The 18,078-nt window shown below is 42.1% G+C and overlaps 2 protein-coding genes across 2 annotated transcripts in view; one reads left to right on the forward strand and one right to left on the reverse strand.

The window, feature by feature from the left end:
* Nucleotides 1-12,302, reverse strand: part of nt5dc1 (5'-nucleotidase domain containing 1) — a 73,945-nt gene extending 61,643 nt beyond the window's left edge. Inside the window, exons 1-6 of the mRNA XM_063223106.1 lie at nucleotides 11,900-12,302; nucleotides 10,530-10,621; nucleotides 10,200-10,271; nucleotides 9,224-9,333; nucleotides 9,041-9,120; nucleotides 8,571-8,652 (exon numbers count right to left, since the gene is read on the reverse strand). Coding sequence (XP_063079176.1) covers nucleotides 8,571-8,652; nucleotides 9,041-9,120; nucleotides 9,224-9,333; nucleotides 10,200-10,271; nucleotides 10,530-10,621; nucleotides 11,900-11,992 — 529 coding nt within the window. The 5' untranslated portion in view covers nucleotides 11,993-12,302. The remainder of the gene's footprint in view (nucleotides 1-8,570; nucleotides 8,653-9,040; nucleotides 9,121-9,223; nucleotides 9,334-10,199; nucleotides 10,272-10,529; nucleotides 10,622-11,899) is intronic.
* Nucleotides 1,587-7,578, forward strand: col10a1b (collagen, type X, alpha 1b). Its single transcript, XM_063223102.1, has 3 exons — nucleotides 1,587-1,705; nucleotides 2,087-2,211; nucleotides 5,122-7,578. Exons 2-3 carry the CDS (start codon nucleotides 2,103-2,105, stop codon nucleotides 6,987-6,989), a joined length of 1,977 nt encoding a protein of 658 aa, XP_063079172.1. The 5' UTR covers nucleotides 1,587-1,705; nucleotides 2,087-2,102; the 3' UTR covers nucleotides 6,990-7,578.
* Nucleotides 12,303-18,078: the final 5,776 nt, after the last annotated feature.

Genomic DNA, 18,078 nt, shown 5'->3' on the forward strand with positions numbered 1-18,078 from the left:
TGTGCATTTGCAAGGCCTGAAGTAAGGAGAGATGTGTCAAGTGTAATATACGAGGAGGAGGAGGCTAAAATGCACGTTCTCAGCCCACTCAGATCTCAATCCTCACACAAGGCCAACTCATCACAAATCATGATCAGTACTTGAGTTGTAGAGAGGATGACATCCCAAATGGAATAAAAAAAAAAGTGAAAATCATCACCCTTCCTTCTCCTGTGTCATCTGAAGATTAAATTTGGAAATTACTTCTTCAATATTTAGAAATAGAACTACCATCCACCCCCCCCCCCCACCAGTTTGATTTTACAACTCGATTACTGATCATGACCATAAGCTATCTGAATCATAAATCTTAATCAGAAAATCACTTGAAATAACAATCATCCACACTTGCCGTCTTAACACTCATGATGACCGCATTGTCAGCAAGTGCCAAAAACAAGATGACATCAAATCTTAGTGTCACAGTTGCACTACTGAAGTTGCAATCTATATAAGAGAGACCTCAGACGGATTACTTACAGCCACACTGCACCTCATAAACCCTCACACATGCACAGAAAACATTATTAAACATGCAGCAAAAATAAATCCCATGTGCAACTACGATACAAATAAATCTCCACGTCTTTACATCAACCATCAAGGTTAATGTTGAAAAAGTATGTCTTCACTATTTCAGACAACCTCATCATTTGCTCATATAATAATTTTGGGGTGTGCGTTAGCATGAGAGACCCATGATGGCATGACAACATTTAATTGCTGTATAGCAAAACCAGACAGACAGGAGAAAATTCATTCAGGTGGCTACGTATAATAGCTGGAGGCTCAGTCAAAGTGTTTTGGCACTAAGTACTGGTTTCAAGATGCTGAAAATAACTTACAGTAAGACCACATTAGCAAGTGTGGAAACTGGTTCCCACGTGTATCAAAAAAGGCCTCTTCTCTACCCCCTGGTGTTTGTTTGCAGTACTGCATACAAACTATGTGACAGACATATTATTTTGAAGTTAGATATTCAAATTGTTGATTTTGTGCATGAAATGTTGTTTAGTCCCAATCATCCACTAGAGCTACTCAAAGAAGTAGTGACTTGAAGTTTGGAGGCCTGCGATTTTCAGAAAGGTATATCTAGATGACGCATGGGTCTTTAACAGACCCATGCGACTCTTGTTGTAGACTAAGAGGCATCATAAAACTTTAACTGAAAAAAATGACAGCTCTACTTCCGCAGCATTAAGAAGCATTTGTCACATATCAAACCTTCAATCCTGGCTTCTACATTGGGTAGAACCCCAAAAACTGGGCAATCAAAACATTCTCTTTTATAAATAAATAATAAATAATAATAAATAAAATGCAACCATTACCCTCCTAAAACATATATATTTTCTCTTTTCTCTCATGATTTTTTCGAATAGTCAACATCACAATGACGGCCAAAGCCATCCACAATGCTGCAAGGATTCACGAGGACCAACACACCCCTCATTAAGGCTGACATCACAGGAGGGAGGTGCCTCGCCACTAGGTAGAGATGCCGGGTGATGCTGGAGGCAGACTCCATATAAATACCCGCATGGCTTTGCCTTAAAAAACAGTTAGCAGCTCCACAGACAAGACTCGACACCTGAGGATTTATTGCACAGCCCGGGACAGCAGCCCCGAGTCCTACCCCTTTGAGTATTGGAGCCAAAACCTTCTGGTAGGTGCCTCTCCTCTCTAAGACCTTCTCCATCATGATGACGCTTTGGGGACCTTATGTCAACTCATGTGGGAAATACACTATCTGTGTTTCTGTTTTGTTTTGTTTTTTTTGTTAACTTAAACTGACTGGGCTGAAGCCTGCAGATGTAAGTGCATGCAAATGTGCATCTCATTGTCTAAAGAAATGCCTACAGCTACTGTAATGTGATGGTTGATTGGCACGTTGAGTGCCAGTGACAGCATTAGTTGTTTGATCTTGGCCTTTGTAATGAGATTTGATGAGTGCAGCATAATGCCGCCTGGACTTAGAGGACCATTCTAAAAAAAGACACGGCAAGATACTGATTAGTCCCAACACTGGCTCTGCTCCATCTTCCAGGGTTTAACTCCAGAGGATGGACCTCCGACTCATTTGCGTTCTACTTCTGGTGGTGGCCTTGGCCGGAGCCACCCCAAATTACCACCACTACCCCAAGAAGCACGCTCCACCTCCTAAGACTATCAGTATGTCTGCATCTCTCTCTCTCTCTTTTTTTTTAATCGTGCACATGTGTAAGACCACAGGATCTTAGTGCTAAGCTGCACTGTTTACAGGGGCACTTTCACAACAACGACTGGCAAGTCAAACAGTGACGCAGTGGGAGGCATGGTTTCATGATACCAGCTTCCTCCCAAGCTAAACAGGCAGAGGAGTGGCTGATTGCAAACAAACATAGGCTTGTCAACATAAGCCAACTAGGGGACAGTGAGATTTACACATCCCGTATTGCCTGTGAAGATAATGAGTAAATTAGTCACCTATGTACACCATTATTTAGCATGCATTACACACGCTATTTAGCAATTATGTTCAAATCATTTGCTATTCCTGGGAAATGGCCAAAGAAGCAATTAAAAACACACAAAATGAGATCATACTTTGAAACAGACTTTTCCCATATAATTTCAAATAGTAGGAAATTTCCTACTACTAGATTACTTCAGAGATGCACCAACAAGACGGAAGAGCGCGGTGTGTGGAAGATAACCAGCATAAATAAAATATAAGAATAAGACACCTGACTGAAAAATCCTGTCCTTAGTAGGCTATAGGCTACCTTTTCCTTCAAGAATTAGCCTATGGTCAACAATCAACAAACATCTATGTAAAGTATGTAGAGAACAAAAGCATACCCATGCGTAGAAGTTTTAAGGTTAAGGTATGATGATATGATCAGGAAACACTATATGATGTAAACTAAGGCCATTCCCACAGGTGGGATGATAAAACACAGTGGATTCATTCATAACAATGCCATAGGCCTAAAACATCCACAGCGGGAATGTGCAGCCATATACTATATTTGTATCTTGACAGTTCTATTATTTACATAATCTGAACTTCAGCACAGAATCATAGAAAATTAAAATAATAATAATAATAATAATAAACTTACTTTCATTTAATTTAATATTACTCCATCCTGAGCAAAGCAACCATTTTCTAAATTCTTCCACAAAATCTCAAGTAAACAATGGCCTAGGAGCTTGAGAGTGCACTCTTCAACTAAAGCTGTTCTTCTCAGGCCCCACCTGCAGGTCAAGGGCAGTATGAAGGAAGGAGCTTGACCACTACCACAAGCCTTCAGATTCCGAGCTCGATTCACACACTGCAATTAGAGGACACTTTGTCTCTTCTCATAAGCTCCAATTCTAAACAGGTCTAGTCCCAACAAATACTGGAAACTGAGCATAGGGTCACCGATGGTGCAATTCATATAAAAATACTGGAGGTTAGGACCTTACTCTCTATGAAAATCTTCTCATGTGGTTTCTATGGGTGACATTCGTCAGCACATAAACAGGTCTCCTGACGGGTTCAGCTAAGGCTCGGCCTTGAAGCGCCTCCAAACCAGACGTGACCATGTCATGCGAGGCACACCCAGCACAAGCTACTTTTGTGGTGTTCAGTTTGCAACAACAGCGTAGACAAAAACAACTGAAAAGTAAATTATAAAAAGAACGTAGTTGGTCCAAAAGAGTATAAGGGTGATATCTTATAGCTCTACAAGAAATAGCAATATATTGTGAACCAAGATTGCCACAATAAAATTGGCACTTTGAACACTGAAATGTTTATACCAGTCACTGTCATGAGCTGAGCCTGGGAACGTACCACTGGCCACTCAAAATGCATGGATGGCTTTAAGCAACCTGCTGATTTTAAACTCTGCACATGGTTGGTCAGTTTCCGCATTGGGGCAAAGGGAACATAGAACATAAAACAAAGGAGCATAGCTGTGTGAACTCGGCTCCATAATAGCTATGGACATCCATAACTATTTTACATTGAATTACATTAAAATAAAAAAGGACAACCAAATATATGTCGAAAACCAATTTGTTACACTAAAATACCACCATCATTTTCATGACTCATTTTGTTACCGATGTTCTGGTTACCACAGCTAGCTGGGCAGCTGGCTGATATGCAGCCTATCGTGATTGGCCCTCACATTCACCAAACAGAGTTGTGGGGTTATGTAAGGTTGAGCAATGACCTTACCCCAGGAATGAAAATGAGTTGAGACAATGCCACAGGCAGAGCAGACAAACACATTTCATGCCAAATGACTTCCTTCAGTCAGTGATTCTGATCTCTGCTCAAAATGACTTTCCCACAAGAATATTTAGCAACTGTTTTTTTTAACATTTGATGCTGCATCTTAAATGTTTATGGGCACTGCATGGCCAAACAGATAAAGAGATTTAAATGGATAACATGGCTATATACATTTAGAATACTAGCAATTTTAATACAAGACAAAGGAAGTAGTTGATATACTCACATCTGTTCCTGCCATAGTTTATAGAGACAATTGGGACCTTGCAAAGCAGACGATGGAATGGAAGGAATCAATTTCTCAGATCAACTCATGCATGAAAGCCCTGACCATCAATACTAGTCCACAACTACAGAAGAGAACACTTTATTTAACCTCAAGGGGGATTTTAACCATCTCTGACAAAAGTCAAAACACTTCTCATATTTTGACAGCAAAATAGAACAGCAACTTCTCACTGAACACCCTCTTAATCTGGTAATAGCCGACCTTACACAAATTACACAAGTGATCATCTTTCAACAAAAATTGGCACTTTGAATAATGCTGCCAACTACTATTAACAGTTATGACTATGACAGGAAAACGTAGTCTAAGGATCAGAGGAGTGGTCTTCAGATGAGAGGGTTGCAGGTACAAAATCCAAGCTCAGCATTAGGAATCCATGTGCCTAATCCCACATTGCTCCAGTGATTGCTACCAACACCCTGTATCTTAATCACTGCAATATGCTTTGGATAATAGTGCCAGATACAATTCATGCTATGACTATAATGATTGTAATGATTATTTCTATTTCTTTTTTTTTCAGCTGTTCCAGGTGAGCCCGGAGCCCCAGGTATCCCAGGATCACCTGGACCCCAAGGTCCCCCTGGCGCCCCCGGAGCCCCTGGCAAGAGTGGAGTAGGACACCCTGGACCAAAAGGCCCACCTGGAGCCCCTGGAGCACCTGGCTACTCTGCAGCTGGCAAACCCGGTACCCCAGGCGCCCCTGGTAAACCCGGTGCCAATGGTATTCCTGGGCCAAAGGGACACATGGGTCCCTCTGGTGCTATGGGCCCAAGAGGGGCACCAGGTTCCCCAGGAAGCCCCGGACCCGTCGGAATGTCTGCTATGGGAAAACCTGGACCCGTTGGCGCTCCTGGCCCAATGGGCCCAAGTGGTGGAATGGGACCTACTGGTGCACCTGGCGCTCACGGAATGCCTGGTGCCAAAGGTGAGAGAGGCCATGGCATTCCTGGTTCCCCAGGTGGCGTAGGTCCAATGGGACCAATGGGTCCAGTTGGTGCCCCAGGAAAATCTGGAGTTGGAGCACCCGGCGCGACTGGATATCCCGGCGAACCTGGAAAGCCAGGTGGTCCAGGAAGAGATGGCATCCCAGGAACCCCTGGCGCACCTGGCCTGAAAGGTCATACTGGCCCTCCCGGCATTGGCGCTCCAGGAAAAGCTGGAATCAACGGTAGCCCCGGTATGCCTGGCCCAATGGGAAGCGTTGGTCGACAGGGCCCAGCCGGACAGCCTGGATCTCCAGGACTGCCCGGAGTCGGCAAGCAAGGACCTATGGGAATTCCAGGAGAGAGGGGTGTCTCGGGTTCACCAGGTACAACAGGACAGAAAGGTGAGCCAGGCCCAACAGGATTCACAGGTTCTCCAGGGGCCATTGGTCCCATGGGCCCAGCTGGTCCTCAGGGAGCAAGGGGATTCCAGGGTGGGGAAGGCGCTCAGGGTGCTAAAGGTGACATGGGACCCATGGGAGTCCAGGGACCCAAGGGTCACAAAGGAGATGCCGGCCATCAGGGTTTGACAGGAAAGCCAGGCGTCCCAGGTACGGTTGGACCACCTGGCCCAACAGGCTACATGGGACATCAGGGTCAGAAGGGTGAGCAAGGATTTACTGGTGCACCTGGTATCCCAGGCACAAAGGGCCCAGCTGGCGTTAAGGGGCACCCAGGTCCAGCTGGACCTAGAGGAGAGAGGGGAGAGGGTGGTTTCCCTGGAGGAAGAGGACCAGCCGGGCCACAGGGCCCAGGTGGTGTCCCAGGTCTCAAAGGTCACCCAGGCCTCCCAGGTCCTCCTGGCCCAGCAGGCATGGTGGCTAAGGGAATGCACGGACCACAGGGTCCCCCAGGACCTCCTGGTACCAGAGGTCACGATGGCGCCCCAGGACCAGCTGGACCCCCAGGACCCCCTGGTGCTCCCGGTGAGATGTACTACCATCACGAGAAGAGCGTGCCAATGAAGCACTACGACGTACACCCCGTGGCTCACGAGTTGATGAAGGCCCCGATGTCCGCCTTTTCCGCCGTCCTGACCAAGGCCTACCCACCAGCAGGTTCCCCCATTGCCTTTGAGACCGTCTTGTACAATGGAGAGAACCATTATGATCCTAGCTCTGGAGTCTTCACCGCCCAAGTGCCTGGACTCTACTACTTCTCCTACCACTTGCATGTCAATGGCGCAAACGTCTTGGCTGCACTTTACAAAAATGGTCAGCCAGTCATGTTCACTTACGATGAGTACAACAAGGGCTTCCTGGATCAAATGTCTGGCAGCACTGTCCTTGAGTTGCAAGCTCACGACACAGTCTTCATTCAGGTTCCTGATGAGGAGTCCAATGGTGTCTTTGCTGCCGATAATGTTCACTGCTCATTCTCTGGTTTCTTGATTGCCTCAACGTGATAACAGACACTTAACAAAATTTCAAAAATCAACATCAAATCAAGAAGCAGTTTCTAAGAAAAAATAATGCATTCACCATCACTAAGTGCAGGTTGTTTTGTTTAATAATGAGTATTTTTTTAAAGGGTGCGCTTTAGAGCCCATTGAAACCCCCTAATATTTTTATTGTGATATGGTTCACTGAAAAGAGAGAGAATCTAATAATTCTGTAAGGACCGTTCAAAAGAGTAACCTTGTTTGTTTGGTACACTATAAAGAAAATGTTTCGATTTTCTATCTACACATGGTGCTTCAATCTTGTTTATTTTTGTTTTCTGCCTTTAGTGTGACACACACACACACACACCAATCTTGACATGTACATGTACAATAGCAAAGATCACCTCTGAGTAGCAAAACTTTTTGTAAAATTGTAACTAAATGCCTCACATGACACATCATAAAGAAAATAATAAGTAGAGATGAACAAGTCTGTCATGAAAGATTTGTTTTGTATCTGAAAAGATTACATTTCATTACATAAAATGTGATGAAAATGGAATTGTGTACATCTGACTGAAATAAAATGTTTTAGTTCCCAAACTGATAAGTTGTTGATCTTTCTTGCAGTCAATCAAACGATGTCAATTACACTTGGGCAAGGCTAATGGTACAAAAGCCCTGAGCCAAAACTCTCACTACTGAATACTTGGTTAAGCTGACCATTTTTGTAATGAGTTTAACAAACTGTGTTTCTCAACAGCATCAATGCTAACTAAGTTAATAGCTTCCTTGGCTGCAATGCAATTTACCACATCCCACTAAATTGCTAAATGATTAGGAACAACCATTTTGAGAAATGGGGTGTAATGTTCAGCCGTTAGATCAGTGTCTCTTGGCTTGAGAGCAAAAGCTGGCTTCCTCTTGTTTTGAGTGCTCTAGGTCGCTCAAACGTGGCATCATCCCAGCCCAGAGACTATTACATATTCTCAGCATAGACCTATGTACATTTCTTCTCCCTCACATCCAAACCCAACCAATCCCAAAATCAGGCACGGTGCCTGAATACAGTCAGCCATCATTATGCAATGTAATGTCATTTCTGGACTTTTCAGATTTGGCTAATGCTACCAATATCTAACGAAGGGTCTTCCTGGCTTTATTCCTTGAGCAGAAGGAAAAAAGGCAAATCTTCCATCAGAGCCTAATGCCAGAGTTAACATAAGTGAAAGATTACATCTCCCTCAAGGGATATACTACAGGATATACTACAAAGGAAGTTAAGTGAAAAATCAGTGACTAATGAATGATCCTTTGAGCTCTGGTTCAAAACTTACCTCTGGGTTAACTGAACCACTAAATACGCCGTGCGCCACAGTTGTTCCACACTGACTGTACTGTATTATCTTACCCATTTTTTTGACCAATTGCTCTTCACAAGCCATTTCAGAAACGGATTGCCAACATCATGTTCCTTTGTGGAAACTTTGCCACGCCACAAACATACTGTGGTGGGGATGGTGTCTTGTTCAGGCATGGTGTTAGTGTGCTGGTCTTGCAGACAAGCTGAACAGACAAAGTCATTTTTTTATGGAAACTCACCTCTGAATGCTGAAGTGTTGTAGTTGTGATCGATGGCAGCCAGCATGTCTTTCCAAAACTCAGATGTCACCTCATTTCCACGCTATGAACAAGTAGAAACGTTCACAATTCAAAAAGGTGTGTCAGTTCATCCCAACAAATTAAATTTCTTGGTATGTTTTTCCTGGTAGGAATTTTGTTTACAGGAGACTTGGTCAACATGTTACAATACAAAAGGACCACATTCATGTTCTCCACATTTTTACAATACAATACAACACAAGGACAAGTGAATCATGTCCATACAACAGTAGCTTATAGATGACAATATCACCACACACAATCCACCTACCCTACCCCATCCCCACAAAACAAAAAACAAACATAGAGCACGCAGAAGAGATTGTCTGCCTGCATGTCAGAAGGAAATGGTGTCAGGGAGAAGGGACATTTGTTGGTGTGTTTTCGACAGTACCGGTATTGGGATTTACCTTGTGAAGCATGTCGACAACTCTTGCACAGAGTAATGCTCCAGGGAGGTCAAAGTAGTTGTCATAGAAATAGTATTTTGCTAGAGACAAAGAAGAAGGCTCATGTACAGCATATAAATACATACATGATAAACAAAGACAAAGTCATTTGAAGCAAATTATTCTTTTAGCTGAATTCCATACCCGAGCGTGTGTACGATGTGTTAAGGCTATTGAAATGCTTCCACTCTTTCTTTGGGCCATAGTGTTTCAGTAAGTCTTCTGTGCTGAGCTCATTGGTTCCATGGGTTGCCCTACATTTACACAATAAAATCAATACGCATGCCACAGTACAACACCACAAAAATGAAACCGTATTCCTCTTTGCGTAAGTTGCTAAATAAGGTGATCTTTAACCCATTTTAGCCTGATGCTGCATATACTTTGTTTGACCTTGGGCGCCTGGAGCGACATATACGCTGCATTCAGGCTCTTGAGATTGGACCTTTTTTAATTAAAATGTGGGTGTGTTAGAGCTGAATGAACACATTCTAATGCAAAATGAGGGTCCTAGATTTTAAATGCAACTTATTTCAAGTTTTTTTTATTTTTAAGATATTTAGGTTTTAATAGGCAGAGGGCACCTTTCTCCAAAAAAAAGGGATTAGGCATTCAGCAGGCGTTTTTGCAGGTGGTTTCTAAAATGGGTTGACAGAGCCTCTTACAGTAAGTGTCACAGTAACTTGTCACGTACTAAACATACTCTTTCATGACACCAATCATCAATGAATATTAAAAATCATCATTATTAAATGGTTTGTTTTTCTATGTCACAGCTCAATTTAAGACCAGAAATGCATACAGTATATTTGACATTTTGATACGAAATGCAATATTCTTTGTTTATTCCAAGCTTCCCCTAATGGTAATGCAACTAGGTGATGACAGGTGATGAGGTAAGATGACAACACCGTTTCATACTGTTTGGAAGGAAGTATACTACATCATTTTTTTTTAAATGCAAACAGTATGTCTGCATGTCTTTCAAACACTAACAATAAAATACCATTTACCTAATACCTTAACAATAACATTGCAATACCTTATTAATAAAACATTCATGTTTCAACGATTGTAATAGCATATTTGAATATTAAATTACAACATTTCATCGTTATACCTCAAAACTGTTCCATCGTGTGCCAATTTTACAAGGTTTCCATCCTCAAAGTCCAACACTAATCCTTTAAAACTGTGGAAATAACAAAAGAGGAAATTGTCATCTTTGCAGACCATGAACAGTCAACCACTCAGCAACTATATTTTGATATCATCTGATCTTTATAGCCTACCATGACTTCAGTCTGAGCGAAGTCACGACAAACTCATTGAAAATTCATGGATGGTGACGCTGTTGTGCATCGTCGTCTTGGCCAACATGTTATCCATACCCATGCTATTTGGGCCAGCTATTAAACTTGAGACCATGCACAGAGACGATTGCACTCACCAAAAATCCCAGTCTGCTGGACTGAGGGTCAAAAGATCTTTGTCATATCCTTTATGTTCCACCAAATACTTAGCAAAGCTTTCATATATCAGCTGCAAGAGAGGGAAAATGTGAAGGTTGAGTTTATTGATAAGAACGACTGTAGGGTAAAGATGATAACGTTAACGTTCAATGCACGAGTCAGTGCCACATTGCATAAAGCTGGATACTGTATCAGCTACAGTATGGTATGCTTCAATCGGCTCACCAGCCCTACGATGCATCCGATTCATTGCGGCAAAACCAAGCCATGATAGTGAAACAGTACGTCGGAATTCAAAACAAACACCTCCACAGCATCATTTAGGAGAGTAGCCTTGGGTACCACAACCTCCGTTGTTACATACTGTGACCCATGCTATGCGTGCAGTAGTGATGGGCCAATGAAGCTTTGTTGAAGCTCTGAACCATTAGGCACATTGCTTCAAAAAATGGGTTAGTACTTGAAGCTTCAGTAACAGGGCCCTCTCCTGGTGAAAAGTCATGTTTGCAATTAAACGGGCTCAATTCGATAAGATGAGATGTTGTGCCCTCATCATCTGCGACATTATCCCCAATATTGGACTGCTCTCATACTTTTGCACACTGACTTCCAGACATTTGACATTTTGGGCTACTGATGAGGCAGTTGAGGTAGACGACATTACAAAGGCTACGATGCCACATTTATTTATTTATTTATTATTAGGCTATTTTTTGGGCGATCAGAATAAAATGTTGCTGAACATTAATGTCTTCTCCTTGTTGTGTTCATAACGTATGATGATGTTGTCTACTTGTCTATCAAGTGGGACTTATAGACCTAATGGCAATCAGTAAAATATCTATTCTCTGCAATGCAACCTGGCAGACGGCTCTGCAACAGTCCAAACACATTTGCGCGCGCCTGCTGGTTCGTGTGGCAGCGCGAAACACTGCAGTTTCTTTCGGAAAACTGAACCAGTTTACTGTTTCATACGTCATATGTCACGTGGTTTTTCCGTACTGAAGCAAACTTCGGAACAGTGGTTTAATGGTTTTCACAGTTGATGGTTTGAAACACGTTCCGGCGCGCTTGTGCCAGACTGCCATCACTATGCGTGCAGGTAGCCGAATCTGTGTTGCCTGAGAAATGACACCCCAGCTGCTGCTAATTTGACGAAATAAGAATGGGACTGGACTGCAGTTAAATGCAATGTCCAAGTCTATGCATATAAAGCCAAAGCGGACGTCCATGCATAAATACCCATACCCAGACCTAGTAGCTTGCACAGCGGCAACTAGTTCCTGTTCAAAAGACAAATTGTGCGTCTCCCACACGAGTATTCCGTGCTATTCGTATTCAAACTCACCCTGGATGTCTCCTTCAAATGGTATCGACATAGAGTATGGTCCAAATCGAAACCAATCACATCACAGTCTGAAAGAGAGAAATATTCGCTCATAATGCCGGGTGACGGGGAGCTCAGACTCGCCTACCCGAAGTTGTACACGCTTTGCGCGCTTTACTGTCGCTCAGTGTCACTGACGACCAAAATTGGACCGCTAGTTTTGGTTGCTAGCGTTAGCTGATGGACGGAAAGATTGCACTGTATGTGTCTGCAACACGTGGGACACCCTTACGTTACAAAACACTGTATGTTGGTATGGGACAACGCTAAATAAGAAGGTCATTTAACATCCCCAAAGTGACACAGACCAGTGCTGCTAACAGTGAAATCACACACAGGGGTGAACCGCGAAAACACCCATCTGACAGTCTTTTTGGATAGTTTTTGTTTCAAACTTCCGGGTTGAAATACCGTACGGTATGGTATACGACGACACATATATTCTCCCGGTTTGCTGATCAGACAGATTTGGGCATACCCTCTTTACGGCTCTGACCCAGCCCACCCACCGTAATACCAGTAGGCCTATAATTGTTTGTAGCATAGGTGTTAATTACCGTAGTTTTTCTTTTGAGATTTAAGTTAGCTAGCCAAATAATAAAAACACTGTCCATGGCCACCAAACACAGTAAATGTAATACATTACATATAATAATACTACTACTACTACTAATAATAATAATAATAATAATAATAATAATACTTGTTATTAATATTCATTATTTTGCTGTGTGCAACCATGGGAGTGAGTGGGTGCTGGTGGTTGCTGGAATCCCGAAATCAGCATTCTTGCCCTGTCAGCGACCTAGGCACCTTCCTCACATTTCCCGGAGCCATATCATAACGCTGACAGCAAAGTATAGTATGCTATAACAATATAGGAGTTAGTTTTGGAGGGTTGCAGGTTCAAATCCTGTCATCGTCCTCACCATCATCATCATCATCCATGGCCATCCTTTAAACATGTTCCACATCCTGCAAGTATTTTTTACCTGGTGATATTCCCAGCAGGTGCAACATTATGATAGGTGGTGGGCCCAGTCTCATATCTTGTCAGTTCGTTGGTGTTAACGAGTGGCAACTTTATTTTTGCTTATATAACCCCCTGACAACCCATTAATCAACATTTTGACTGTTGCCATCCTCAAAACTTGCACATTGATTTATAAAAATGACAACAAAAAATAGCCCACCGAGTGACGTCACGTCAATGCAAAGTCAACGAGGCAGAATACAGCTAGCGCGTGCATGCTTCCCGGAACTGTCAGATTTCATGGCAAAAAGTTACAAGTTGGGGGGTAAGTGGGCTCACTTGTTGTGTACATGCAAAAACAAATATTTTTCTCAAACTTTCAAAAGTGCTCTTTTTCGCTGTTAGTGTTCGACTGTCTGACCATCATTGGGCAACGAGAGATAAATGTCAAAAAGAGGACAGGTCTGTTCCCTCAAAGCAATAGAGCAATGAGGTGACGGGGGTAGATCAATTCGCCAAAAAACTACGTGTCAGTAAAGAAATGCAAGCTGTGTTATTTTTTCCAGTAATAGGAAAATGGTCAGGAATGAAATGCCTACGTTGTTTCAATGATTAGGTGAATTATCTGCCCATGAGAAAAGCCTGATATGCGGATAAATATTCCCCTTTCAACTTTGAGGGGCGGAGACTTCCCATTGACTGTGCATTATGTGACGTCACCCCCAGTCTTTTTTATTTTCATTATTTTTTAATATCAACGTGCAACTTTTCAGCGTGGCAACAGCCAGAATATTGCTTTACATATTGTTAGGAGGTCATATTAGAAAAATCAAGTTGCCACTGGAGAGTGAGAATGAAACTCGTTTTCTAAAGGAGCTACGAAATCTAGCCCACCGTCTATGAGTGACAGAGTGAGGAATTCAGTATACTATAGTAGCGCAGGGGTGGGGGACCTATGTCTCGAGGGCTGTTTCCGGCCAAAAGTGCAGGGGGAAATCATATGTTCATAGTAGGGCCCTCTGAGGACTTTTACAGCCCTTGGAGGAATTTGAAGAGGCCCCTCGAATAGCAGTTGCTATAGCAGAGTTCAGCTGTAATGTTATAGTAGACATCCGTCCCAAAAGCCTCAAGATACAGTGGTAGGCCTATTGGTAGCGTAGTCAACCCAGATCAGGGATGTCAACCTCAGGCCCAGAGGCCAAATCTGGCCCATGGTTCATTTTATTTGGCCCATGAGATTATTTCAAATGTGTATTGCAGTTGGCCCACATACACTATTAATATATTGTAGGCCTTAACATGACTTGAAAATGAAATTTGGTAGCCTATGTCATAGGAATATACTGTATGTGGGCTGAGGCCAATGTAAAATCCCTCCCTCATACAACAGAACAGAATATGTTCAGACGGGCATGTACGAGTGTTTGTGTAATTTGCCTTTGAGTATAAACGCATGCACAATTGAGTGTGGCCTGCGACTTCATCCCAGGTTTTCATTTTGGCCCCCTATGAATTTGAGTTAAACATGCCTTCCCTAGACCTTTCACTCGTTAGCATCGTACCTGTACTACCATGCCGAACCCCCACACTGCCACTGGGAGGTCATGAGTTCAAGCCCTGAGTGGCAGACTGCACAGGTAGGTACTTGTTTACATTAAACCAGTCTAAAATAATTGTATGAGCCCATAACATGTTTGTCTAAAGATTTTCGTTAAAGCTTTTCGTTGTCAAAAGTCCCCCCTATGCAGGGCCAGGTGGGTTGTGGATATTTACACACATTTGGAAAAACTCATCGATTCCTATTACAGAAAGGGTGAAAAATGAGAAAAGGTCGCACCATGCATAGGTAGGTTTCTTTATTACACAGACGTGTTTCGACGCACACAGAGGAAGGCAGAACGCCGATACGCGTCTATGTAAGAAACCTATGCATGGTGCGACCTTTTCTCATTTTTCAGTTTTACAATATTTTGGTCAGCACCCTAACAAGAAGAAAAAAATGTTGGGTGAAGCCTGCTCCAACCCTTACGAACTTTATTACAGAAAGGGCTAATGAGCACAATGAGGTCTATCCATACCGCAACCTCAGGAAGCTGGAAACTGTTCACTGTTCTAGACTAGAGGGATATGGTTGAGACATATCCTAAAAATGTGTTTGAATTTAAAAACCCAGTTGTGGGCATACTGCACAAACAAAGGAATTTGCTCTCAACAGGAGACCACTTTCTTAAAAGACTTAAGGCTATTTTTGTATGTGCACAGTAGGCCTACCTACCTGAACAGTTTAAACTGCCCATAATTGTTGCATCTTTATCTAGTGGGATGAGTGAAACAACGCCAAATGTCACAGCTTGGAATTTATCTGTCCTACTTTTGCAAACCAGAGTTGCCTAAATGTGTTGTGTGCCCGTCATGTGTTTCTTCATTATACCTATCCTTATTACTTATTATTGTTACTTGTCATTGTTAACAGCAGTTTTCCTTTGTCTCATGGTTGCAAAATATGCTCCAACTAGAAACATTTTTCTCCCTGTACAGCTGAAAGGCTAGAAATGGAATTTGTTTTTCACATGGGATTGTCATTCAAGGCCATGAAAAGGAATGTTAGGCTACAAAACAAGTGTAGCTTTACACAATGTGGCAAACTTGAAAAGTAAATATTCACATAGGACTGGACTGTCTGTTAACATTAAGTTGATCTTATTGAAGCTGGGGGATACTTCTTGTGTTCAAATTTGTGTTTCTGACATGAGAACTACACGTATAAAGATATCCTTATGAGTTATCACAATTTCAACTATTTCAATGGAATATCATGTTATCTGAATTATTTGAATGAAACGTCATGTCATTTCAAAGACATGCTGTGGCCATGACAAAACCATGGTTCCCAACTTATTTTGGTACGGGACCCCATTTTGATATTGCACATTTCTGGCGACCCTATACACATTTTTTTTTAAGCATGACTGAGCTACACAAGTTGTATGCTATTAAACCTAAAGATATGCATGACAGTCTGAGATTGTGAATGGCGTTTCAAACAGAATATTGAATAGTTATGTAACGTTCATAGATGATATTTATCAGTATTCTTTTTTTCACACCTAGTCATTTCAGGCGACCACATTTGAATTCCAGGCGACCCCACATGGTGTCTCGTCTCCCGACCCCAGTGTTGAAAAACACTGAGCTAAAAGTTGTTATAGCCTATTTACATTGCATACTGCACATTAGACGCTACAGCTGGCCATGAAGGTTGTGTTGCACAGATGCGTTTCTCGGTCTTCAATATTGGTTAATTCATTGGTTGATAACGTCTTGTGGTGAAAACAAGCTGGTCCACTTCCAAGAGACTGGGCCAAGGATGACTGTAGCACACATTATACGTTTTGCTGTTATTTTATTGTGGTGCAAGCATGACTAATGTTTCGACGCAGTGCATCTTTATCAGACTCTATGTTCTTGCTCAAACCAGACGTCCTTGCTCTCATGGGCCTGTAGAGGACTGCCCACATGTCATGATGTCAGGCATTGCCCTGGATCAAACGTCCCATTAGTCTAACTTTTATGAAGGGAAAAAAAAGTCTTTCAGTATCTGAGAGCAGCACAGTTCATCCTCAGCAACCATTGTTGTAGGCCTATTTGGAAGAAGAAGAAGAAGAAGAAGAAGAAGAAGAAGAAGAAGAAGAAGAAGAAGAAGAAGAAGAAGAAGAAGAAGAAGAAGAAGAAGAAGAAGAAGAAAAAAGAAGAAGAAGAAGAAGTCATGGGTGAGCGGTTAGGGTGTCAGACTTGCATCCCAGAGGTTGCCGGTTCGACTCTCAGTGCTCTCCCCCATCCTCCTCCATGACTGAGGTACCCTGAGCATGGTACCGTCCCACCGCACTGCTCCCCATGGGGCGCCACTGAGGGCTGCCCCCTTGCACGGGTGAGACATAAATGCAATTTCGTTGTGTGCAGTGTGCAGTGTTCACTTGTGTGCTGTGGAGTGCTGTGTCACAATGACAATGGGAGTTGGAGTTTCCCAATGGGCTTTCACTTTCACAAGAAGAAGAAGAAGAAGAAGAAGAAGAAGAAGAAGAAGAAGAAGAAGAAGAAGAAAAGGAAGGAAGAAAACTAAATGATCATGAAGAAGAATGGTCACAGAATCCAAGGACAGACTGCTGTAATGGTGAACAGCATGAGACTCTCATGACAGAACAGGTGTAGGCCTACAGGATTCCAAAATAAGTGTCACTACTAGATAGGAGCACAGCTAAGTTAATCCTACGTGAACTGTAAACCTCCTAAGAGAAGACACTTGCAGATCTGTCCTTTAATAATAATAATAATAATAATAATAATAATAATAATAATAATAATAATAATAATAATAATAATCAACACACCTCTTCTAAGTTACCTGAGTTTAAATACTGGTACAGACACACACACACACACACACACACACACACACACACACACACACACACACACACACACACACACACACACACACACACACACACACACACACACAAGCTGTGTAAACACTAGGCTGAAAATCACAGCATTTCACATGATCTGATTTATGTTGCACAGCAGGATCCCTCCAATCAAATTGAGATCTTCAGAACATTGGGCTAAATTCAAAATTTCAACAAGGTTCATGTTGACAATAGAGTATGCCGTTCCAGTCAATGCAGTCCACTGCACTGGAGTTTGGTTTAGCAGTATCTAGATCTTTAAACTTATAGCTCTAGTCTATACGCTTAACAATGTAACTATGCAGACTTTCTCAAACTCACATTATTTTTTAATTAAAAGTGCTATTTTAAAAGCTGGATTTTTTTAATGCAATAAAATAACAATAGCAATGATATGACATGGCAGGGTAAAACAACTGTAGGCCTAAAGTCAAAGAAGGTTACATTGATTTAAAATAATAACAATAATGATAATAATAATAATAATAATAATAATAATAATAATAATAATAATAATAATAATAATAATAATAATAATAATAAAAGAAAAAAAGAAAAAATCAAACTAACTTTATTGGGTAAGGGCTTCAATGGCATTCCCATTGCGCATAGACAGATTTTGGATAGGCTACACCAGAATATTAAAACAATAGGCCTATAACTACAGTAGGCCCACACACAATCGACAGCCAACAGTCAGG

The sequence above is a fragment of the Engraulis encrasicolus genome, chromosome 18, assembly GCF_034702125.1.
Source record: "Engraulis encrasicolus isolate BLACKSEA-1 chromosome 18, IST_EnEncr_1.0, whole genome shotgun sequence".
NCBI classification, from domain to species: domain Eukaryota; kingdom Metazoa; phylum Chordata; class Actinopteri; order Clupeiformes; family Engraulidae; genus Engraulis; species Engraulis encrasicolus.

What these genes read in the sequence shown, in the direction of transcription:
- col10a1b (XM_063223102.1), top strand. Translation starts at nt 2,103, where the DNA reads ATGGACCTCCGACTCATTTGCGTTCTACTTCTGGTGGTGGCCTTGGCC. An exon ending in TCCACCTCCTAAGACTATCA is followed by an intron (nt 2,212 to 5,121) that starts GTATGTCTGCAT and finishes TTTTTTTTTCAG; the next exon opens with CTGTTCCAGGTGAGCCCGGA.